At 41.5% G+C, this 21612-nt stretch overlaps 2 protein-coding genes across 4 annotated transcripts; both read right to left on the reverse strand.

The window, feature by feature from the left end:
* Positions 1 to 336: 336 nt before the first annotated feature.
* LOC106639627 (arylsulfatase B) lies at positions 337 to 9684 on the reverse strand. 3 transcript variants are annotated; one of them, XM_089596316.1, is made up of 7 exons: positions 9493 to 9684; positions 5466 to 5897; positions 3338 to 3916; positions 1992 to 2444; positions 1765 to 1911; positions 1257 to 1687; positions 337 to 1190 (listed from the first exon to the last, which is right to left on the reverse strand). In XM_089596316.1, the coding sequence occupies exons 2-7, from the start codon at positions 5895 to 5897 to the stop codon at positions 1037 to 1039; spliced, it is 2196 nt and encodes a 731-aa protein (XP_089452442.1). In that variant the 5' UTR covers positions 9493 to 9684; the 3' UTR covers positions 337 to 1036. The 3 variants fall into 3 exon arrangements, with proteins under 3 accessions (XP_089452442.1, XP_089452443.1, XP_014208813.2); XM_089596317.1 differs by lacking the exon at positions 9493 to 9684 and adding an exon at positions 9226 to 9277; XM_014353327.2 differs by lacking the exon at positions 9493 to 9684 and adding an exon at positions 5972 to 6026.
* Positions 9685 to 14630: 4946 nt separating this feature from the next.
* Positions 14631 to 16670, reverse strand: LOC106639599 (dehydrogenase/reductase SDR family member 11-like). Its single transcript, XM_089596841.1, has 4 exons — positions 16382 to 16670; positions 15527 to 15786; positions 15003 to 15149; positions 14631 to 14669 (listed from the first exon to the last, which is right to left on the reverse strand). The coding sequence occupies exons 1-4, from the start codon at positions 16668 to 16670 to the stop codon at positions 14631 to 14633; spliced, it is 735 nt and encodes a 244-aa protein (XP_089452967.1).
* Between the last annotated feature and the right edge of the window lie 4942 nt (positions 16671 to 21612).

Below are 21612 nucleotides of genomic sequence, written 5' to 3' on the forward strand. Positions count from 1 at the left end.
TAGGTTTACCAGTGTAATTATGCGAGTTGCCTTTGAAAAGAAAAGTGAAATGATGAAAGAAACAAGAAAATTGTAAATTTCTTTATTTTGAATAATCTTACGTGTTGCATTTCGAATTTTAAAATAAACAAGCCAAAGCCCTCGAATCGACGCGCTTTCTTAAACATTTCACTTTTCGTACACTCTTGTAACTTTTTTTTTTTTTTTTTTTTTTTTTTTTTTCAAATGATTGTCAATGAAACTTGTGTGTGTCTATTCGAGGGATCATACATTATAGTGCTTATTGTTTTTATCGTGTATTTAGAAAAATACTACATATATTAATAGTGAATGCCATTAACGTTGATTAATGTTTATTATTGCCAGGTCTAGGGAAACTAAAGTGCGTTATCGTAAAAAACGGACTTGTTCAAAGTTTTGTACAGATAAATGAAAAAAATAATGTTTATTGATTTAAAATAAAGAGCCTGTGCCAGGCATTTATTATATATACAACGTACAAGATGTAGTATCTACTCTTTTTTTATCGAGTGATTTCTGGACGAAAAGAGATTATTTTGCGGCTACAAAATCATCCTATTCATCAGGGCATGTACATTTCTTCTTCTTTTTTTTTTTTTTTTTTTTTTTATTCACTTGCAGTAACAGTGTACATTTAAAAGTATACCGTTGGAAATGAATTCAATACAATTGTTTTTTAAGGTAGAGCGAGATTCAAACAACCACACAACATACTTTCAATTAGTACTCAATCATGCATATCTTTGTAAAGTTGTAAAAGCGTAAAAATTCGGTGATACTACAAGTACATGGATAACTAATGAAAAACGCTAACTTGGAGTGAAACATAATACTAACTAATACTCTCGAGTAAAGAGTTCTCAGCTTGAAAATCTCATATAAAAAAAAAAGGATCAGGACACACAGGTATACAAACAATAAAGACAGCAACGCGGTTAGTCCCTATAGAATGATAGTCATTGAGTTGCTTCCAGGTGATTTCAACGATCGGCTTCTTTCTCGCTCCTCTCGCTCGTCACTCGACGCTCCTCGCCAGGCTCTTCAGCGACGGCATGATCTCCCTTGCGTCCAGCACCTTCGCCCCCGCGTGATTGCCCTCCTCGTGGTGATGGGCTTGATCCAGCACCGCCGTCATCTCGCCCGGTTGCTGCACCACCTCTTGAAAATGCCTGCAAGAAAAACACCGGTCAGTAAAATGCAACCAGGAGATGGAGAGAAAATAAAGCTCCTCTCACTTGGAGTTGCGGTAGCCCGGCTGCTGCTGCTGCTTCTTCTTGAGCGCGTGGTCGTAGCGCTTGCTGCACCTGATGCCGATGAGCGCGAGGATCGCCACGAGCGCGAGCCCGAGGAGTACGGCGATCAGGGCAATCATGGAGCCGGGAAGCCGGGCGCCCGGGTCGTCGATTTTGTCCTTGCTGACGTCGTCGACCAGAAACTCGAGCGGATCGTCGTCCAGCCAATTGACCCACGTGCTGTTCCAGAGGGCGGGGTCGGCGCGCGGGTCGTTCGGCACGTTGCTCGGCGGTACGGCCGTCACCCGGTACTTGAGCAGGGCTTCCTCGAGAGTGGCCAGTATCATTGGGCGCTGGTCGGCAAGGTTGCGCTGCTCGCACGGGTCTTCCTTGATGTTGAAGAGGCAGGGAGCTTGGCGCGGATTGCAGGCTATCTAAATGAATTCAACATACACATTCTTGTTTTGTTTTTTAATTATACCATAAGTACTTTTAAGTAACATAATCTTACTCTATCCGATTCAGGCACTGTGCAGCGTATACTGGCGGTAGATCTCAACTTTAGCAACTCGTCGGCCGTCAGCAGTTTAGCGGTTGTAATAGCGTCCTCTCTCACTCTCTCGTACGTGTGGCTCCTCACCGCTCGAATCTCCGTCACCTGCGTATAATATATTACGATATGTACGATTTGAACGGGGATGCATCGAATATATAAATCTAGGTGTACGCATGTATTACCTGCTTGGCAGTGAGCAAGCCAGAAATGGCGGTGCCGGCCTTGCTCATGAGCACAGTCTCCGGGTCGTAGGCGGGGCTCCTGCCCTCTTGCTCTGCGTCCTCGGTCCTACCGGTCTCGCCGTACCAGTCCTCCCCGTTGCCCACCGTGCCCAGGATGTACTTGAAATCGCCTCTCCTTATTGCCGAGTAGTTGAAAATAGGGTCGATGTTGACGAGGACCTCGGCTCTGGCGTTGCCGCCGGCCGGCGACTCGCCGGTTATCGCCGGCCACATGTTGACGCCGTCTATCTTACCGGGGGGTACGTTGGAGCGCAGCCCAGCCGCCGACAGGAGGGTAGGCAGCCAATCGGCGATGTACATTAGGTCATTCGAGACGCGCTTCGGCCGACGAATCAGCGGACTCCATACCGCCGCTGCACCCCGCACCGCCCCCTCCCACGCGCTGGCTTTTATCTGCAGAGGCAATTTTTTATACAATCACTCGTAAATAAATTCGCACGCACCTATGTACAACAATGCCGCACGGGTATGTCCAATTTAAAATCCATTATTACGCGCAGACCGCGTATTTACGTAATCTGCAAGCTCTGAGAAATGGAAATAAAACAAAAATATATAGAAGGAAGAGCTAAAGGATACGAGCAAAGTCCAAAATAATGAACGATTAACGCAAACGCGGATGAAAAATAACGTTGTATCTCGCGAGAGTATCGCGGCGCATTCAATTATGGAAGCGATAGCCATCTCGGTACATATATATGGGTACATACGGTTGTTAATAAATCATTTGCCGGTCGCAGGTGTTGGCTTGTGCTCGAGTACCGCACATATAACGATTCCGCGGTCGCAGAGGGAGATCGTTAACGTACGCAGAGGTCTTTAAAAGTATGAATATCCGGCATTTAAACGCGCATGTGGGATTATTTACGCGAGTCCATTGCAAAAGTCGATCGTTCATTTTTTTTACAGGTACCGATATAATTTTTTTTTTTTTTTTTTTTTTTTTTTTTTTTCACGCGTTCTTGGAGTGCCGAGTATCGTAAGCATATTTATAGTTGACGTGGAACAATTCTCACATTTGTAACGTATCGTTAAAAAAAAAAAAAAAAACACTTATATAGTAACGAGTGCACGATTGTACGCGTTGCGAGGCAGTGTAATGTATTACCGATACTTGCCAATCGGCAATTACCGTGCCTACACGGACAAATAAGCAAACAGAGTCGTACGCACAGGAATGCGATCGGTTGAAGAATGACCGTCGGCCAAGTTTTATGCAAACACGCGAAGGAGGTAGATATATATATATATGTACGCGAGTAAGGAAGCTTGAAAACAAAACTCACCCCTCTGAGCGGGTAATTGCTGCCCCGGTTGTAGTGGATGCCCTGCGTGGCTGCCCCGTTGTCCGCCATGAACACAACAACGCTGTTTTGCAGCATGGAGTTGCGCCTAAGAGCCGCGACGACCTCGCCGACGCTCTCGTCGAGTTTGGCCATCATCGCGGCGTAGATCCTCCTCTCGGGGTCCCGGATGTACGAGAACCGGGCGACGACGTCGTCAGGGGCCTGGAGGGGCTCGCGGTCGGTGCCGCTGTGGGGCGCCAGGTGGGCCAAGTACAGGAACATCGGGCCCCCGGCCGTGTCGTGCTCGTCGATGAGCTTGACGGCCTCGGCGGTGAACAGGTCCGTCGAGTACTTGCCCCGGGCGTCGTGGGCCACGCTCATGTTGCGACGCATGTCGTAGCCCCGGTACGGCTCACCCCCGACCGACGAGACCACCTCGTGGTCGTAGTAGTCCTGGTAGCCGTTCCAGTACCCAAAGTGCGTGTCGAAGCCGCGGTAGGTCGGTGTGTACTCGCGCCGGTGGAAGCCCTGGTGCCACTTGCCGATCGCGTGGGTCGAGTAGCCGGCTTCCTTCAGGTACTGTTGTTCAAATGATGTTTTCATTATGCCCCGATGCGCCGGTAAAGATAGACGAAACGCGACGCGGAGGCGGATAAACACATGTACACGCGTTTGTATAATCAACAACATTGTTCTCACGCGATTCCTCCGTTAGTTCGAGTATGGTCGGTTAATGCATTATTAACATCTTCCATCTACCCACACACATCCTGTTCGGTTCCTGGTGCGAGACGATACAATCTCAATCTCTGTTTACGCGAGAGTTAACGAGAAGGTGATCGATCGAATATATCTTGTGGTTGGAAATCGTTTATTTAATTTTTTGTAATCGATCGACTCGTTTGTTACAATTTTACCAACAAATGATTATCAGATCAAGTTATGTGCTGTTCCAACTCATCAGAAATATGAATTTTTATTTTCTCTCAAAGCTGTTTGTCCATTTCTACCACGCATACTTATGATCAAATGACTCAGTCAACTATATATCACTGATCGAGGCTTTTCTTGAACACATAAAACTTTAATAATAATAATAATAAAAAGGACGCTCTCGTAACTCACGCGCATTGATGTTTAAAAAATAACTTATCACACATAAAAACGTATACGGAGATATTCACGTATATTATATGTCTCGTTGCAATCGGAAACATTAAAAAGTCCCGCTCATCGATGAAGAGGATTAAAAATTAAACCAATGTATCAATGTGTAAACTCATAGCGTGACCTTGGCTTTTATTAGCGAAAAATTAATATCGTGTAAGGATGGCGTGCGATACACCTCGTGTACACGACAAATAATAAATGAATAAATAAATAAATATTAAACGACCGCGTGAAGCGACGGAGAGTTGCCCAAGCGAGGGATTTTTTCTTCTTCTTCTTGCACTCCCTCGTGTGCATCGTGTATTAATAAAATATCGGAAAGCATAATATACGCACACGCGCTAAACGCGATTCTACACCGTACACGTGAACATATTATACATAGTTAAAGCAAGAAATTAAAAGTCATAGATTTTATTATCTCTCTCTCTCTCTCTCTTTACGACTATTGTGAAACCGGCATTCTTTTATATATACACACGTAACGAGTTTCCTTTTTTTTTTTCAAACACTTTTTTACCTCCCTACGTAGGTATACTTTGCAAAAAAAAAAAAAAAAAAAAAAAAAAAAAAAAAAAAAAAAAAAAAAAAAAAAAAAAAAGGAAAATCCACGAAGACATGAGCAATATAAAACGACAAGGTGAACAAACTCCGCGGCGTTGGCTTTTATTTCATGAGATGTATATATTTTTTTTTCTACTCTATACCTGTACAGGTAAACGCGGACCATTAATTCGAATGTCTCCCTTTAACCCGTGCAATCGCACTCGACGGCACTTACATGGTAACAATGTCGGGGCGCGATAACGATTAATCAGCGCCCGAGGGCAGTCCCGCGGTATACAGTGAAAGTAACGCGATGTACATACATACACCGTACAACAATTAGTGCAATTTGATCGCGTGACGGAGGTACTTACCAAAAGAGGGGGGGGGGGGGGAAAGAAAAAAGACAAACCTGCGGGAGTAGCTTCTCGTGGAGGGGCAGTCCCCGGGGCTCGGCCTCGAGTATCACGAGGTGCTGCATGCCCGTGTGAATGGGATACTTGCCGGTGAGCAGGGCCGACCGGCTCGGGGTGCACATGGCGGAGACGTAGTGGCTGTTGAGGATGACGCCGTTGTAGGCCAGGGCGTCGATGTTGGGCGTGGGGATCTGGTCGCTGCCGTGGTAGCTCACGTCGTTCCAGCCCATGTCGTCCGCCAGGATCATCACTATGTTGGGCGGACCGGGGTCTGGCGGTGATGACGAGGAGGATGAGCTGCTGACCGCCAACCCGTTGGCGAAGGGCAGCGAGTACGGCTTACGGGGCACAGACCTCACCGCGGCCAAGAGGAGGACCAGGGGCACCAGTAGCCGATGTGTTTTCAACCCCATGTCCGTGATGGCCATCTGTTGCAAATGCCGATTTAACGCGGGGCTCTTATTACATTTCAAGCGTTTACGGTGACTTTTTTTTTATTTACCCACGCTTTGGAAACAATGAGCATTGAATTCGTTCGTTTGTTCGAGATTCGACGGATTGAAGAAAAAAAAATTTATCCTTCGATTCTACCTACGGGGAGGAAGTAGGGGGGAAAAAAAATCGGCAACGCCTGTCCCGTGAATTTTATTAGCTTTTGTGTCGTAGGGAGGTCGAGTTGGATTATTTTGTACTCGACAAAAGTTCGGGCTCGACGCAATATGACACTGGGGCGAGAAAGAAAAAAAAAAAAAAAAAAAAAAAAGATCAATTTGAAACTTTCTTCCCCCGTTTGAGGACAAAAAAAAATCGCGTCAGCCTTCCGCGTCTTTTTCTACATTTTAATATCGAGTTTGTATAGTTTTCCCCCTCCACTGTCGCCTCCTTGACATTGTTTATTCGAGAGAAAATTGAAGGGAGCCCCACTATAATTTATCATCCAGGACTTTTTTTTCCAATTCGCACACGCATGGGAGCACGTATAATACGCGCGACTAATAATAATCCGCGCGTCGGTTCTGCGAAGGCCTCGCCGGCACATTATTTCAAAAGCCCGACTTAATTTTCAATCACTTAGAGTACAGGTGTATACAGGTGCACGAGTCCCATTGGCAGACGTACGGGAGCTGCGGGACAATAAAATACACGAGTAACGTACACGCGCGAGAGCAACGAACGGCGTTTCATTTATTATTAATCGCCACGGCTGCGCGTAACTCGTTATACTAAACACCTCCTATTTGCGACACGGCCATTATAACGCGTGTATTGCGCTCGTAGAAGTGACAAGATGTAAATTCAAGTGCTCCCTGAAAGATAAAAAGTAACGTTTGATGATTTTTCCCCTGTTCACTCGTACAACTATCACTTGAATTTTTCTTTTTCCAAAGCTCATTTTTCCAACCTCCCGTGCCGTGGTCGTCCGTCTTCAGTTTTTCAATCAAACACGCGCCATTGTGCAATCGAAGCGATCAACCGAGCGGCTTTATGATTATTCATCGTCATCCGCCTTACTTTGTGTGCACCACCTACCTCCTATGCGTTTTACATCGAGGGCAAGTATGCGTGCGCGCGAGAGAGCTTCGAGGATGAAACGGAACAAAAAAAAATGGTAAACGAAAAAAAAAAAAAAAAAAAAAATAGGTGATGCCGAGCGCGATTTTTCCAGCGAGCTGGACACGCCTCGTTTGATGCCGATGCTGTTGCGTTGGTTGCCCGTTTCGGCCTTTAAGCTGAATTATTTTTAGATGCGTGGCTTTGGATGATGCTGTTGCACCTCTGGGACGAAGAATATAAAAATGTACGGTGGAAGTGAATTAATTAGAAAGACAACGGAGTTGAATTTTCGAAGGTTCCGCGCGTACTTGATTCTGCGGGGAGTTCCTGGACGTTTGAAAAAGTAAAACTCGATGTCAAAGCTCGGGTAAGTAGACAAAAGATGACAATCGGATTAATCGGACACGGCCAAAGTTCCAAGGAGCTTTTGCACTCGTACATTGTTTTGCCGACGTTAGTATAGGGCTTTTCTCGTTTTCTGTACAAACAATCATCAGCTTCGTCTCGAGCACTATATATAGGTGTGCTTTACAAAAGCTCCCTCGTGGTACAAACGACGGTCCACTTTTCCGTACGAGGTACAAACAGATGCTGTTCTGCGATGCTTTCGTGGGTACGGATGATGCGATCGGTACTTTGTGTTATATGGGATGAGAAAATTGATCCCTCATGTTTTGACGGCAAAAAACGTGCAGTTGTACGATCGAGAGTCCTACCGAATAAACCACACTTTATTCTGGGAAAAACATTTGTCGTCGAATACAACATTGTACTCGCAAAATTATGTTAAAATAATCATAATTAAGTTTGAGGGTAGCATTTGAAAAAAAGGGTTGAATAAAGAAAAAAATTAAGCTCTCGCAGTTGAAAAAAAGTTGCTTAGGACAAGATTATAAACGTAAAGTATAAAAGAAAAAAAGAAATTTTAAGAGAAATAAGAAACAGCCCTTTATCGTACAGTACTTACACGCATGCAACCGAAAATTCATCAGCTTTTAATAAATTAATTTTCCAAGCCACTGCAACGGAGCTGTTATATATCATCCAATCCTTGCAGGTACCATTAACATACACAGCAATAATAATGTATTTTTGGATAAGGAGGGCCATACTTATTTCGTTACGTTTTTTCAGAATTTCAAAGATGTGTAAATTGCACTATGCGCATTGAATGTTTGCACAACCACACAAGTATACGTGTAACCAACTTCTCAAATCACGATGAGCTTTGAGTCGTAAAACTCGTAAGATATGATCCACTTTTAATGATATGTGTGTCTTGGATTAGTTGTTAAATATACCACTACCATTTGAGTGGGCTCTCTACCAATGTTTAATTGTAATCCGATTGTGATCAGAGACAACTGGTTTTATTTTTTAATTTATCGATTTAAGTGCGTTAAATAAGAATACGTCGTCGATAACAAATCTGTTTTTTTTTATTTAACGATGGGATTACGAAAAAATAAGTCCATTAACCGCATGTGCAAAAAAAAAAAAGCTAATTTGCGAATATTTTATTACCAACGGTACGATATTTATACTGATAATTAGTGCAATATACTTCAGTACCTAATACACCCAATTATTTTGCAATTACTGAGAATCTTTGAAAAACTTATGGGCAGCTAATTATTTAGCAGTAATTCTACATTACGTACTTTGGGCCCGCGCGGCAATTAAAAAAAATCTGCAAGTCTCATTTATATTAATGATCAGCTGTATTTAAAAAAAAGCTTTATCTTTTTACGAGGCGTAGTTGACACTGATTAACCAACGTATTTAATAAATTTTTTTTGTTTTTTCAAACTTACCGCAATTGGGATGTAATGACTCGGTATGTCAATCGTTTGCTCGTCTCTCACGCAAAAAAAACAAAAAAAAAAAAAAAAAAAAAAAAAAAAAAAAAAAAAAAAACTTGGAGATGAACGATGGATATCTTACACACGTTGAAAGTAAGGATGCAAGAGATTTTTTTTACCTAAGGGGCTGAAAACACAAAGTCTCCCTTTGAACCCTGTTTTCTTAATTATTGTTTCTTCAAACAAAAAGCAATAAAAATAAGACACAAAAAACGCTTTTGACGTAACCTTAGAGAGAAAAGAAACTGATGTTGATTCGCGCATTGTTCCACTTAAGAAAGGCACGAGTGAAAAAAAAGAAAAAAAAAAAAAAAAAAAAAAAGAAAAAAACTCACAGTACCCTTGGATTAACCGCAAAAGTAGAGCGACACTTTTCGCCCCTCGTACGGAGCAAGAGCGCGGTTGTACACAAAGCGCGAAAATCAGCACGGGAAAAAAAGGGAGAAAAACCACAGCGCATATATATATAAAAGTATGGACCAAAGGCCAAGTTCCGGGGGATCCGGTGTTTAGCGTACAGCACACACACACACACACGTTCCACCCTCCCCGCGGTCCGTTAAACGCGAAAAAGTGGCGCCGCTCGAGAATCGGCTGAAAGACTCACCCGCGCAGCCGGAGAATAATGGGGGAGTGATTAGCCGGTCCGCGGGTGCCTCGACGTGCAGCTAGACCGAGCTTGGCCGAACGACTCCTCGCCTCCAGGCTTCACTCGCGAGAGCTATTACGCGCGATCTCTCTCCCTCTTCTCGCTTTATCCGCCTCGAGGAGGCGACCTTTTTTATTTTCCTCCGGCTTTGGTTCTGTGTCGCCGATGTGCGCGGCGGGGCGGGAAAAGAGACTCAAAGGACACGTACATTATGTGTTTGCCGATCCGCCGAGGACCGGTGATTGTTCCTGAAACGCGGAAAATCGTCTCGTCATCCGATGCCTGCGCACACTCGATACTCCCGACAGCACGCAAAAGTATATGCTGGACAACAATTAAAACAGCAGTGTAACAAATCGGTTCGGTTCCGCGTACGCGTGTACCGCGGGCTTTCCGCGATCCTGCGTGTGACGTGCACACGTGACGTCGCGTTCGAGTTGATTTATGCCTTCGTCCGCATACTTACAGGGGACGAGATATTTTTTTTTTTCCACAACGAGTTTCCAACATCCTCCATGGCGTTTTTCCACCTGAAAAGTACAGGCGCGTGAGTTACGAGATCTCAGACTCGGGAATGCTTTTTGTAAGTACTTAAATGTATAGCAAAGACCTCGTCTGTCGGCTGAAAAGGACTTTTTTTTTTTTTTTTTTTTTTTAAAGGTACAGGTAGCTTATCGCGATCATAAGCATATATACCTCGTATTTGTATACAAGTACCGAGGATTAAAGTCATGATAAGAATGACGATGGTAAAAAAAAAAAAAAAAAAAAAAAAGTGACAACTACACGCTCGTGCTCGAGTGCGCGCACAGATGACAAGTAGGTACGGCGCGAAGGCGAGCGACTTCTTATGAAAAATCGCGCTCCCTTTCGTCAAGCGTTTCACGTTGATTCTTTGCGCCTCCGTTTGGTCGCTTTCTTTTACTTAGTCACTCGACGATCGGCAGCGCTCGAAAGTAATTAAAAGCGCGTCGCTCTGGATGTACATTTTTCTAATGGGTAAACAAAGATCTTGTACTATCCTTTATTATCGATGATTCTGTATATTAGTAATGGAAGCTCGTCTATTCGCAAGATCTTGGATGATCGGTAAGCTTAGATTTAGTTGGAGAAGTGTATACTTACATGAGAAAAGTTGAAAACATCCTGGACTTTTTTTTTTTTTTTAACTTTGCATGGGTGCAATTTTGATTTTACATTACCCGACTCATTGAAGTATCAGCCGAGACATTTTAACTCGGAATCACATCGGCTGAAATAATACAATGACAAACTCTCTGTTCAACGTATATATTAATAAGCATTTAACTTTTCGGTTAACAGTTTTCAGCACTGATGGGGCACCATTTATACGCGCCACTGCATCGCGTGAATTCCATACCTTAAACGTTTTTCCGCTAATACGCGTGTATACATTTTAAATACTCACTTACCAAGAGCTGATGGTGAATTATTGGGTCAAGGTCTTTCCATCGCGTGTAGCGAGCACCATATATAACATTACTTACATATACATATACCGATGAGTTACTTTGTTCATTATGTTCTATTGGCCTCTTAAATACTTAGGTATAGGTAAATGTATGTAAAGGCGCTTTTAATATGTAGTTTAAAAACACATTGTCAACAAATTACGTTTCTCGAATCGACTATGTGGTACGTATATGTAAATTCACGCGTGTTCTGTTTCACTTGGAGTCCATTTTTATCGTTTCGCTGACGCTGTTAAGGAGCATAGTAAAAACGTCGGGCAGTGTACAATAAATAGCGGCGAGTTAGATCATCATTTTGATCGCTAATAAAATACATTTTATTGTTAGTAGTGAACAATATTCAAGCCATTCGACGATTTTTTCCAACTCTCGAAACAATATTTTTGTTCAATCGTGAGAAGATTAATTTTTATGATACCTTGTTTTGCAAATACAAACTTGATTTTTTGCGAAAGTAGTTGGCAAGATAAAAAAAAGCACGTAAGAACCAGCAAAAAATTTTACGTGATTTTTCTTTCAAGTATTAAGTATATAGTATCGTTGATCTGTTGCAAAGTTTTCAAACAATTAATTATAGGCATTTTTATTAAAACTATTGATCGTACTAAATAATAAAATACACATTTCTGAATAATTGTGTGAACCAGTTTTTAAGCTATGCATGATTTAATGGAGCGTTAACGTGCATGTGTATATACGTATTCGTATATGTATATTGTAACGTTTCAATTAGATATATTATGTTACTGTTTCCGTACAAAAATACCAGTAAGTATGTAAATTACGATTGTTACTGGTCGATGTCTATTGTAAGAAAAATTAAATTTTCAAATTAAAAAAAAATCCGAGGTCTTCCGTTAACGACTTAATAAAAACCGCATCATTTTTTTCCCAGAATACGATAAGTTATTAATTTCCGGTAGGTCAAAATTTCCGAAAGTTACGTCATTTTGGAATAATCGGGGTGAGGAGATTTAGAAAAAATTGGAAATGAGAAAAATTTCGCGAATGAAGACTAATTTACGATAGGGCAAAATTCTAAAATGCTTTACATCGATAATAGGATAAATACATCTATGAATATTACTTTTCGAAATTTCGATCCATCGTAAATTAGTCACCTATGAAAAATCGTATTCGGAAAAAAATGATTCGGTTATTATTTAGTTGTTAACTGAAGACCTCTGAATTTCTTTCTATTTGAAGACTTAATTTTTCTTACAAAATACATCGATCCGGATACCCCAAAATTTATTTTTTACCAACAGTTTTATAAATGAATCGTTTTTCTTCAATATTTTCCATATAATTTTAATTTTTTCAATTACTCTGCCAATTTTTAACAAACAGATGTTCTCTGCGATTTGTTTCAAGTAAGCTAAGTAGATTGTAAGCAAAAAGCTTTAGTTGTAAAAGTTTCGTGATTTTTGTACGTATGGTATGATATGGAGATATTAAAAAAAAAAAATTAACGTTTACTTAGATTACTAAATGAAACGGAGGAACGAAGTTGTAAAGCACCTTTCATTCATATACACATACCGAATAGTAACAATCGATTCGGACAAATCAACGCTGCTGATGCACATACTATACAGTTATGCTTCGTGGAACGGCGATGAAAATAAAAATTAAAAACAAAAAATAAAAATAAAAAAATAACGCGAGTGGAAGGGGAAAGGAGGAAAAAGAAGAAGCCAACACGCAATCGATGCAGCTGGTTTACAGATTCGTATCTCCGTAAAGGCATATATTTATAATTTATACAGTGTACCGGTAAACGCAGTGACGGATGCAACCCGCAAACATCTTTATTAATAAAACGTTTGTCCTCGCTTCGGCGTGTTTACTATAGTTTATCGACTAATCCATCCATGGGCTGCAATTATCTTCAAATGTAAGATTATTGAAATTTAAACAATACATGAATGATGTCGAGATAAAGGTAACGGTAAAAAAAAGTATACGCTTGTAGGGAGACAGAGAGACAGAGAGAGAGAGACAACAACAAAAAAACACCAACAAGACAAGTGTAACCTTTAAGAAAGAGGTGATTACACGGTACGATGGATTCGAGAGTCCCAGCCAAGGCGAGCGCTTCCGGCGCGTGGGTTTTCAAACTATGGAGGAAAAAAAAAAAAAAAAAAATACACGTCAGCAGAGCTCGGAAAAGCCGGGTGGTATGCTTGTGTATCTGTAGTAGTAAAAATATTTTGCGACGAATTCATATAGATTTTACGACGGAGATACCGATCTCCTTTTCTCTTGGCTTGGCGAGAATTTCGCATAAAGGTTTATTACCCGCGGATTCATGAGATCGTGTGTAAAACGTCATTGGTGCCATTGGTGCCATTGTTCGACAAATCGAAGGTTGAACCTGGCTATTGTTACTTCCCTCTTTTTTCGCGTACATATACGCATACGAAAGTAGATTACTTTTTGTCATTCGGTTTATTTTTTAGGGAAAAGTTTTTTTTTTTTTTTTTTTTTCAAGTCACTGACCTTTAGAGCTGGAAATGAGTGTTATTGCTATAAATGTAAGGGTTTTTTGCCCTAAAATGTTTATCCCCTACGCGTTGGCCATTTCACTTGCACACTGACAAGGTAGGCATTACACGAAGACATGCACATTAAAAAAATTTATTTTCAATTCTGAAGAATCAAACCCACACACCGTTACTTTCTGTTGGAATCACTCATACGTATAATATACGTACATATACATATGGATTTAGCGTGCACGGTCGCGTTTTTCCAAGACAAGGAGACCGAATAGACATATATTATTGACGAGCATACGTTATTTATCGGCTCGAGAGAAAAAGACTCTGTGCATACGATGTAAGTATTATATGTGTTATGAATCGCGATATTAACTTTAAATAATAACGACTTCAATATAGTCAACTATGATGTTTTAATTTATCATACGCTCAGCCCTATATAAGTTACATAAGCTCAGCCGTACCGTTTTTGAGTTATTTATTATAAAAGGCTATTGCTGTACGGTACTTCTATTTTTTTAGAAATATTTTTTAACAACCGCAACGACAGAAGCCACCATTCAGTATGTATGTGTTTGAATGAGATATACTTCACAACTTCGTTCCCCCATTTCATTTGGTAATCTATAAGTAAACGTTTTTTTTTTTGTTTTTTTCAATATTTCCATATCTCATGATACGCACAAAAATCACGAAACTTTCAGAATGTGTGTACACACAATCTACGTATACTTACTTGAAACAAATCGCAGAGAAAATCTTTTGGCCAGTAAATTGGCCGGGATTCAAATTGAAAAAATTGAAATCATTCGCAAAATACTGGAGAAAAACGTTTTATTTATAAAACTGTTGGCAAACAATAATTTCTTTCATCGTTGGGATGCCCATTCCCGTAATTCGGATGGGATATTGACAAAAGATTCAGATTATCTCTTCTGTAGTACGAGGTGACCAAGTCCTAGGTATATAATCCGTATCCTTGTACCACCTGCTCTGGCACTTGACCGGTATATACGTAAAACAAAAAAAAAAAAAAACAAAAAAAAAAGAAATAAACGCAGTTGTTTGAAGAGTTTCAAAGCGACCACCACCATCCTCGTTATGGCTCCCTCACGTGTTTGAGAATGAGCTCGTTCACCTGTGAAGAGAAAAGGGCTCATGAAAATTCAACTCCGGAGGAAAAAAAAAAAAAAAAAACTGTATCTGCAATTGTATAATAGGTATATGGGTCTCGGAGAAGTTTCGAATCTCCATCGTAGCTCCCTTCTATATCCTTTGCAGCTGATGTGCGTTGGGGATTTATATATACGCGTGCAGGCGCATTGACTTTTAAAGCGGCGCGAGAGAGAGGCCGCGGATCAGCATAAAAGTGACTTTAAAATTTCCTCGGAATGGTACATAATGCATGTACCATCGCGACCCGCGCAGATATCGTCTTATTTGCCCGAAAAGATGGCAGAGGATCGCTCACCTGGACGTGGGGCGGGGCCCCGAGGATGTAAACAATGGCATCGGCGACGTCCTCGGGCTCGAGGTACGGGGCGCTCTCGAAGTAGTCCCTGGGCATGTCGAAGGCAACGCGCACCATGTCGGTCCTCACGGTCCCGGGGCTGATGCTCTGCAATTAAAGGCCCAAAATAACCGTTACAACGTAGATTCGCGCAATAATATTTTAAAATATACATTGGTATTGAATTGACTAGTCGTAAGAGTAAGTCAATGTAATGAGACCAAGTGACAAATACAATGGTTATGCAATTAAATTTAAGCGAGTATGAACTAAAGGTAATCAAAAATCATTCAATTTAATGTTCAGTGATGCTTATATTATTAGTTACGTTCAGGATGCTCACGGAAATAATCCGTACAATCTGGGGTACACCGATGACCATCAGAATTAAAATTTTGTTCCAGAGACTGAATAGCTCCTATTCTAAATGAACGAGAAGAAAGAGATGTATGAGAGTAAGGTGTGGCGAGTCGCATGTAATTTACCGATACTTTGATGCTGGGCTGGGAGTTGAAGAGCTCGTTGCGCAAGGATTCGGTGACTCCGGCCAGGGCGTACTTGGAAGCGCAGTACAGGCTCACGGTGCTTTTGATCCTTGCGGCGTCGTGGCCGGCAATACTGTTCACGTTGACTATGTGGCCGGCGAGCCTGTGCCGGCGCATCGATTGGCTCGCCTCCCTCGTGCAGATGGCCACCGCCAGGACGTTCACGTCCAGGAGACTGCGGAAGGTGTCCGTCTTGCCGTCTGGCCCAACCGAAAAATATTTACGTCACGGATTGAAGGAAAAATCAAAAATAAAAATAGCTCACCAAAGAAATTTTGAGCCAATTTACCCTTACGTTGTCCCCAAGACGGAGGAAGCGCGTGTAATGGTAAAAAATTAATTTTCATTGCAAATCGTTCAACTTTCATCATAGTGCATATTGTACACAATTGTAATGGTAATAAATAATAATAATAACAATAAATTCATCATTTCAGTGTGGATACAATTTTTTGTCAAATGAAAAGCTTGTACTTCTGGGCTCTTGTAATATAATATAGTACATACAAAAACGGACCTCGAGAGTAAACACGCCCTCACATCTAGTACTTATGATATGTATTCAAATTATTCGACAGAGACGTCCTGCCTGTCTCTCTCTCTCTTGGGCCCGTTATCTCTTTCTGAGCATCAAATTTGTATGTAAATTGAGCGTAAAACGTGTTCATCTGCACTTCCGTTTGCTAATCGTACAAAGTATATATATATATGTACACCTTATAACTTTGGAACCCCAAACTATAAGGATGAGAAGAGGAGGAGAAGAAGAAGAAGAAGAAGAAGGAGGGGACTCACCGATGATGGGCTCGTTGTACAGGAGGCCGGCATTGTTGACGAGGACGCTGACGGGTCCGATGTTAGTTTCGATGGCCTTGAACGCGGCCACGATATCCCCCTCGTTCCGCAGGTCGCACGGGATCGGATGAAACGAGCCTTCGCCCACGGCTTCTTCCACCGGCTTCTCGCACCTACGCGCCAGACCCGCGACCTTCATCCCGTGGGCCAATAATTTATCGACCAGTTTTCGCCCGATGCCCGAACTCGCTCCCGTCACCACAGCCACGCAACCCTTCCACCGATCCATACCTTTTTTTCTTGTTTTTTGTTTTTTCCTTTTATCTTTCGATCGTTCGTTTTTACGCGTTTAAGGGAGACTCGGATATATATATATATCAATTATATATACCCTGTATGTACTTCGAATCGTCGTTGGTATATAAATGTTGTACTGGAAGGGCGTCGTCGATGCAGATATCCTATTGCATATAGAGTCGAGATCGTGACGCCGCCGGTGGGACTATTATAATTTCCGCGCGTATATATTTACACAATGCACCTGTATACATATATATATATATATATATATATACCTAATACTGCTGATCCGCACTAGCAACCGGCCGGCACGAAACTAACACCTATCTCTCTTTTTATTTCTTTATTTTTACATGTGCGCTATACATACATACACACTTTCTCTTATCCCTTTTCTCCTCTCTGCTCTGTTACTGCTACTGCTGATCATGCTATTTAATACACCCACACACACACACAGACACAGATTTATGGTCGTCTACATGTGGATACACACTTTGAATTCTTCCCCCCTATATATTCTATCTGTGTACGATTTGAAACTGTTGATGCTACCAAAACTATAAATAACAGTGTTATAAGGTACGTGTGTATGTTTCTTTTTTTTTTTTTTTTTTTTTTTCCTTTTCTTATCTTTCACGTAATACGATGATGATGTATCCGGGTGTTGGGAATTGAATGGTTTTATCCTCGCTCGTCTTGTGCCTTGAACACTTTTATTTTTTCCCAAGGAATTCATAAAAACCAGTTGCCGATCGAGAGCACCGCCAGGACCCATACTCCCCCTCCTCCTCCCTCTCGTAGCGGTGACTTTTTTTTTTTTTCTTTTCATCCGAAACGAATACCCTCGCGTGTTTGAGATAAATCCGAGCTCCCACATGATGATACGTCGATTGAGCTGATTTAGTTTGTTTTGTTTTGTTTGTTTTGTTTGTTTGTTTTTTTTTTTTTTTTTTTTTTTTATTTTTTTTTTTTTCCAGCGTAAGAAGTATCTTACTTTAATAATGGGTTTCTCACACTTATCATCGCGCTTCATCGAGAAGCTTAATTAAACGAGTGGAAGAAAAAATTGAGAAAATTGGATTCCTCTTTTTTTTTTTTTTTTTTTTTTTTTTTTCTATTTTCGCTCGGATATATAAACATATATTTGATACGCGAAGCTTCGCACTTCATAATAATTCGTTCAATATTCATCAAGTATCTCTAATTGGTATTCTTTTTTTGGTGCTGCTATAAAGCTACACTCGCGTGAAATGTCCATCAATCACTTTGCCACAAAGTTCGTCATTTCAAATGATATATAAATAAAGAAGAATGATATGATGATGTAAAAAAAAAAAAAAAAAAAAAAAAAACGAATTAGTAATGATAATAAATGAAAAGATCAAGAATTTCACGTAATTACATAATATATATTGATGGTTTGTCTAGTGGACGCGAATTCCTTTTTCGTTCGCTTTTTCCTCTCGATGCCGCGGTCATCGGCGAGCACACACACACAGAGCCACAAAGAATTGGCGAATCCAAAACAAAAAGACGACAAAAGAGTCGTTACACGATATGATTAAATTTCTATATCGAATGTAAGCCCGCGTATGTAGTGTACACAGCGCCGAGTCGAGTGATTGCGAGAGGAGTGAAAAAAAAGAGGTAAAAACATAGTCGTAAAAGTTGCGCGTTCTGGACGTCAAACTCAGGCCCGAGGGGGGTGGTCGCTATAGAGTAAAGGAGAGCCCCGTGCACATGTATATGTAGGTTCGGGGCAATCGAAGGCTAATTAAGCCCCTCGAAAGCCAATTACTCGCTATAGTGTACGAGTGGTGTATACCATTCGCCGGCGGCCGAGTTTTTCTCTCCCCACTTACATACATATATATACATACTTGTCGGTTGCCGTGTTTGCGCCTCCTTGCAATATATATATATACCTACCCTCTCTGTGCTTCGCCACCGACGACTTACTCCCCGCTTTCCTCTTCATACACGTATATACATTTACACTCCAGCTTCGGTTTTTACAGGGCATTATACGCCCTTGTCGAGCGCGAGACCGCGATCTATCTCTATATATATACATGCACTCCCCGACGCTATTTGGCATATCCAGCTTTCGGCTCCATTGTCGTCGGCGTCGCTCGCAGACTTCAACTTTTTCCTCCAAGTATACACCTATATATATATACGTTTACACTCGTCGACCGGTTTTTTTTTTTTTTTTTTAGATTTCTTGCTCCCCTCACCCCATCGACTCTTTCTTTTCTTTATTTCCCTTCCTCGACTGATATGGTGCGAATTTGCCGCGTACAATGTATAATATAGCTATACGGCGATCCTAATGTAAAACCCAAAGTGCGGCAAATTGGGCGCTTTTGTGATTTTAATCGGAAAATCGGTATGTACTTGTGGGTATGTATACCGATCCTTCGCGTATCTCCGACCCTTCCTATATGTATGAAGTAAGACGCGTTTCCCTAATCGATGTACGACCCGATGTAATATATACGGCCGAGCTTATCGTATATGGATATATTGCGCGTTAGGCGAACGCGTCATTGGTGCACAGTAATTGATTCAGTTGGTCGAGGAAGTGCAGATGGAGAGTATGAGTATATAGACACCGAGTAGAGGTGTATACTGCAGGATCAAGGGAAGCACGGTTGGATATATGTATGTCAGTGTAATTCGATTCGGGGGTGAGCGCGACGAGAGCAATCGGACATGCACCGAGAGAGAGAGAGAGAGAGAGAGAGAGGTGGATGGTTTCCTCGATCGCCCCGAACGTCTCCTATGATGACGGCGTATAGGTTGGGGGGGGGAGGACAGTGCCCGGTTTGTGGGTGTATCTCTATATGTATAGCGCGCGTGCGACGACAATCGGGACAATTAGGGAGCCGATATTCATGCCGGCTGTCGCCCTCGACTGCTCTCTGCTTCGTCGTCGTTAAATTTCAAGTGTGACACCTCGTCGCCCGAGCTCCAAGATTTATTCGATTTTAATGGGCGGGGGGATGACTCGATGCTCTACCTAACAACAATTTGTTTATTTTTTTATTCATGTTTTATCGTGGCCTCGTTCAGGGAATAACACTCATCGGTGGGAATTGTGGATTTTTAACGGACGATATAGCATGTACAGCGTCAGAAATGACTCGTATTTGGGGCGTGGCTGTAGATAAAATGAGGAAAATCAGGAATTTTCAGGGCACCGTGATGGTTCTTTCCTCGAGCTCGAGCTTTCCAAGGAAAATAGGATCTACGTGACGGGACTATAGGTGCGGGTTTTTTTTTTTTTTTTTCAAACTACCAGAGCGAAAAGATACACGAGCACAAATTGCCTAAGAGCGTTATGAAATATATATATATATTTTTTTTGTCCAAGTTAAACAATCAGGGGCTTGGTGCTTTTGTATCGGGAGTAAAAGCGACACTCTTAAGAAAAAAAAGTTTGGAGCGACCAAATGCTCAACTTTTTGAGGCTGTGTATACATCATTTTTGTATTCGAAGGCACAAACAAAGAAATAAAAACTATTGCCTCGAGAACGAGAATTTCGAGACTCTCACGCGTACCTTTTTGGATATACCCATCAAAAATACACATACACCTACGGATGACAGATACTTTATTGCGGTCAAACGTTTCATCATTCAGTAGCATTAAATGGCTCGACGTTACTCGTATGGATGTATTTCTGTAGACTCGGTGCTTTCCCCCTCGCTGGAATTCAATTTCATTCGACTCCACGCAGCATATCTTCATCCTCGATCCTCATTCATGGCTGCGTAGGTGCGTTTTTTATACCTCCATACTGTACCATCGTATATATATATATATATATATATATATATATATATATATATATATTGTAATATTGAAGTGACCGCAGTGATTAGGTATACGTATATATATATAGCTTATACTTATATATTGTGCGTAAAGTACAAAGAGGTGATGCATGCTTATGGGTATAGGAGGGAAGAGGAAAATTAATCGAGAAGGAAAAATATGAGGAGGGGGATAACACCGCGAACGGGCTCAGATTTGAAAAACAAGCTCCTGGATTCGTCGTATAGGTGTATATGCAAATGCGCGCGTGGGTACGCGATATCAAAGTCTATCGATTTTTAACGGATAAGATCGGTAACGATTTTGATTTGTCATTGTACTACGGAAACACGCGCGCCATTTTTTTTTTTAAACAGGTGGATATGACTGTCTTGTTACTTACTTTACGATTGGACACTTGCAGCTACACGATCTTCTTTCAGCGACTATTTATGTGTAACATATGATGTGGTGAAGCACGAAAAATCCAATCTGCGGTGTTTCGTAAAAGTTTTTTTTTTTTTCTACTCCGTTTATGTCTAAGGTCCTTCCTTTGTTATATGCTGTATCGAAGGAGTATAGTCGAAAAAACTGTGCATCGATGATAAATTCGACGAGTCGCGAACGTATAACGCGCTGGTTTTATCGCTCGTCGCTTGCTCGTCCCTCAAATTATACTCTTTTCCCGTAGACGATGGGCTCGTTAGGCAATGTTCCTTCCCTTCCCGGGGATATCTCGGGAAGCCTTGTCTCGCGTCTCGATGCGAGCTCAGCTACTTACGGTACTCTGTTACGAGTGCCATTTCAGGTGAGAGGAGGCTTCTCAAAAAAGAAATAAGGGGGTGAGTTTCACCCGATCATTCGAAGAAGGACTAGAGTGTGTGAGTGTGTTTTATCTTCCCCTACTGCGAGAGAGAATTTTAAGTAACGAGATGGTGCGAAGACGCGCGCGTTCTTGCCATTTCGTATAATACGTGTATTATATGTATACATGGTTGGACTTAAAAGTACAAACAGGTGCACTGAGTCGTACCAATATTGACGTGCCGAAGCTTTTAAATGTATAATAAAGTCGATTTTACGATTAGTCAAGGAGTTTGGGCTGGA

Source organism: Copidosoma floridanum, unplaced genomic scaffold (assembly GCF_036245765.1).
Source record: "Copidosoma floridanum isolate Cflo_tuat_1 unplaced genomic scaffold, Cflo_Japanese_pri ptg000030l, whole genome shotgun sequence".
NCBI lineage: Eukaryota > Metazoa > Arthropoda > Insecta > Hymenoptera > Encyrtidae > Copidosoma > Copidosoma floridanum.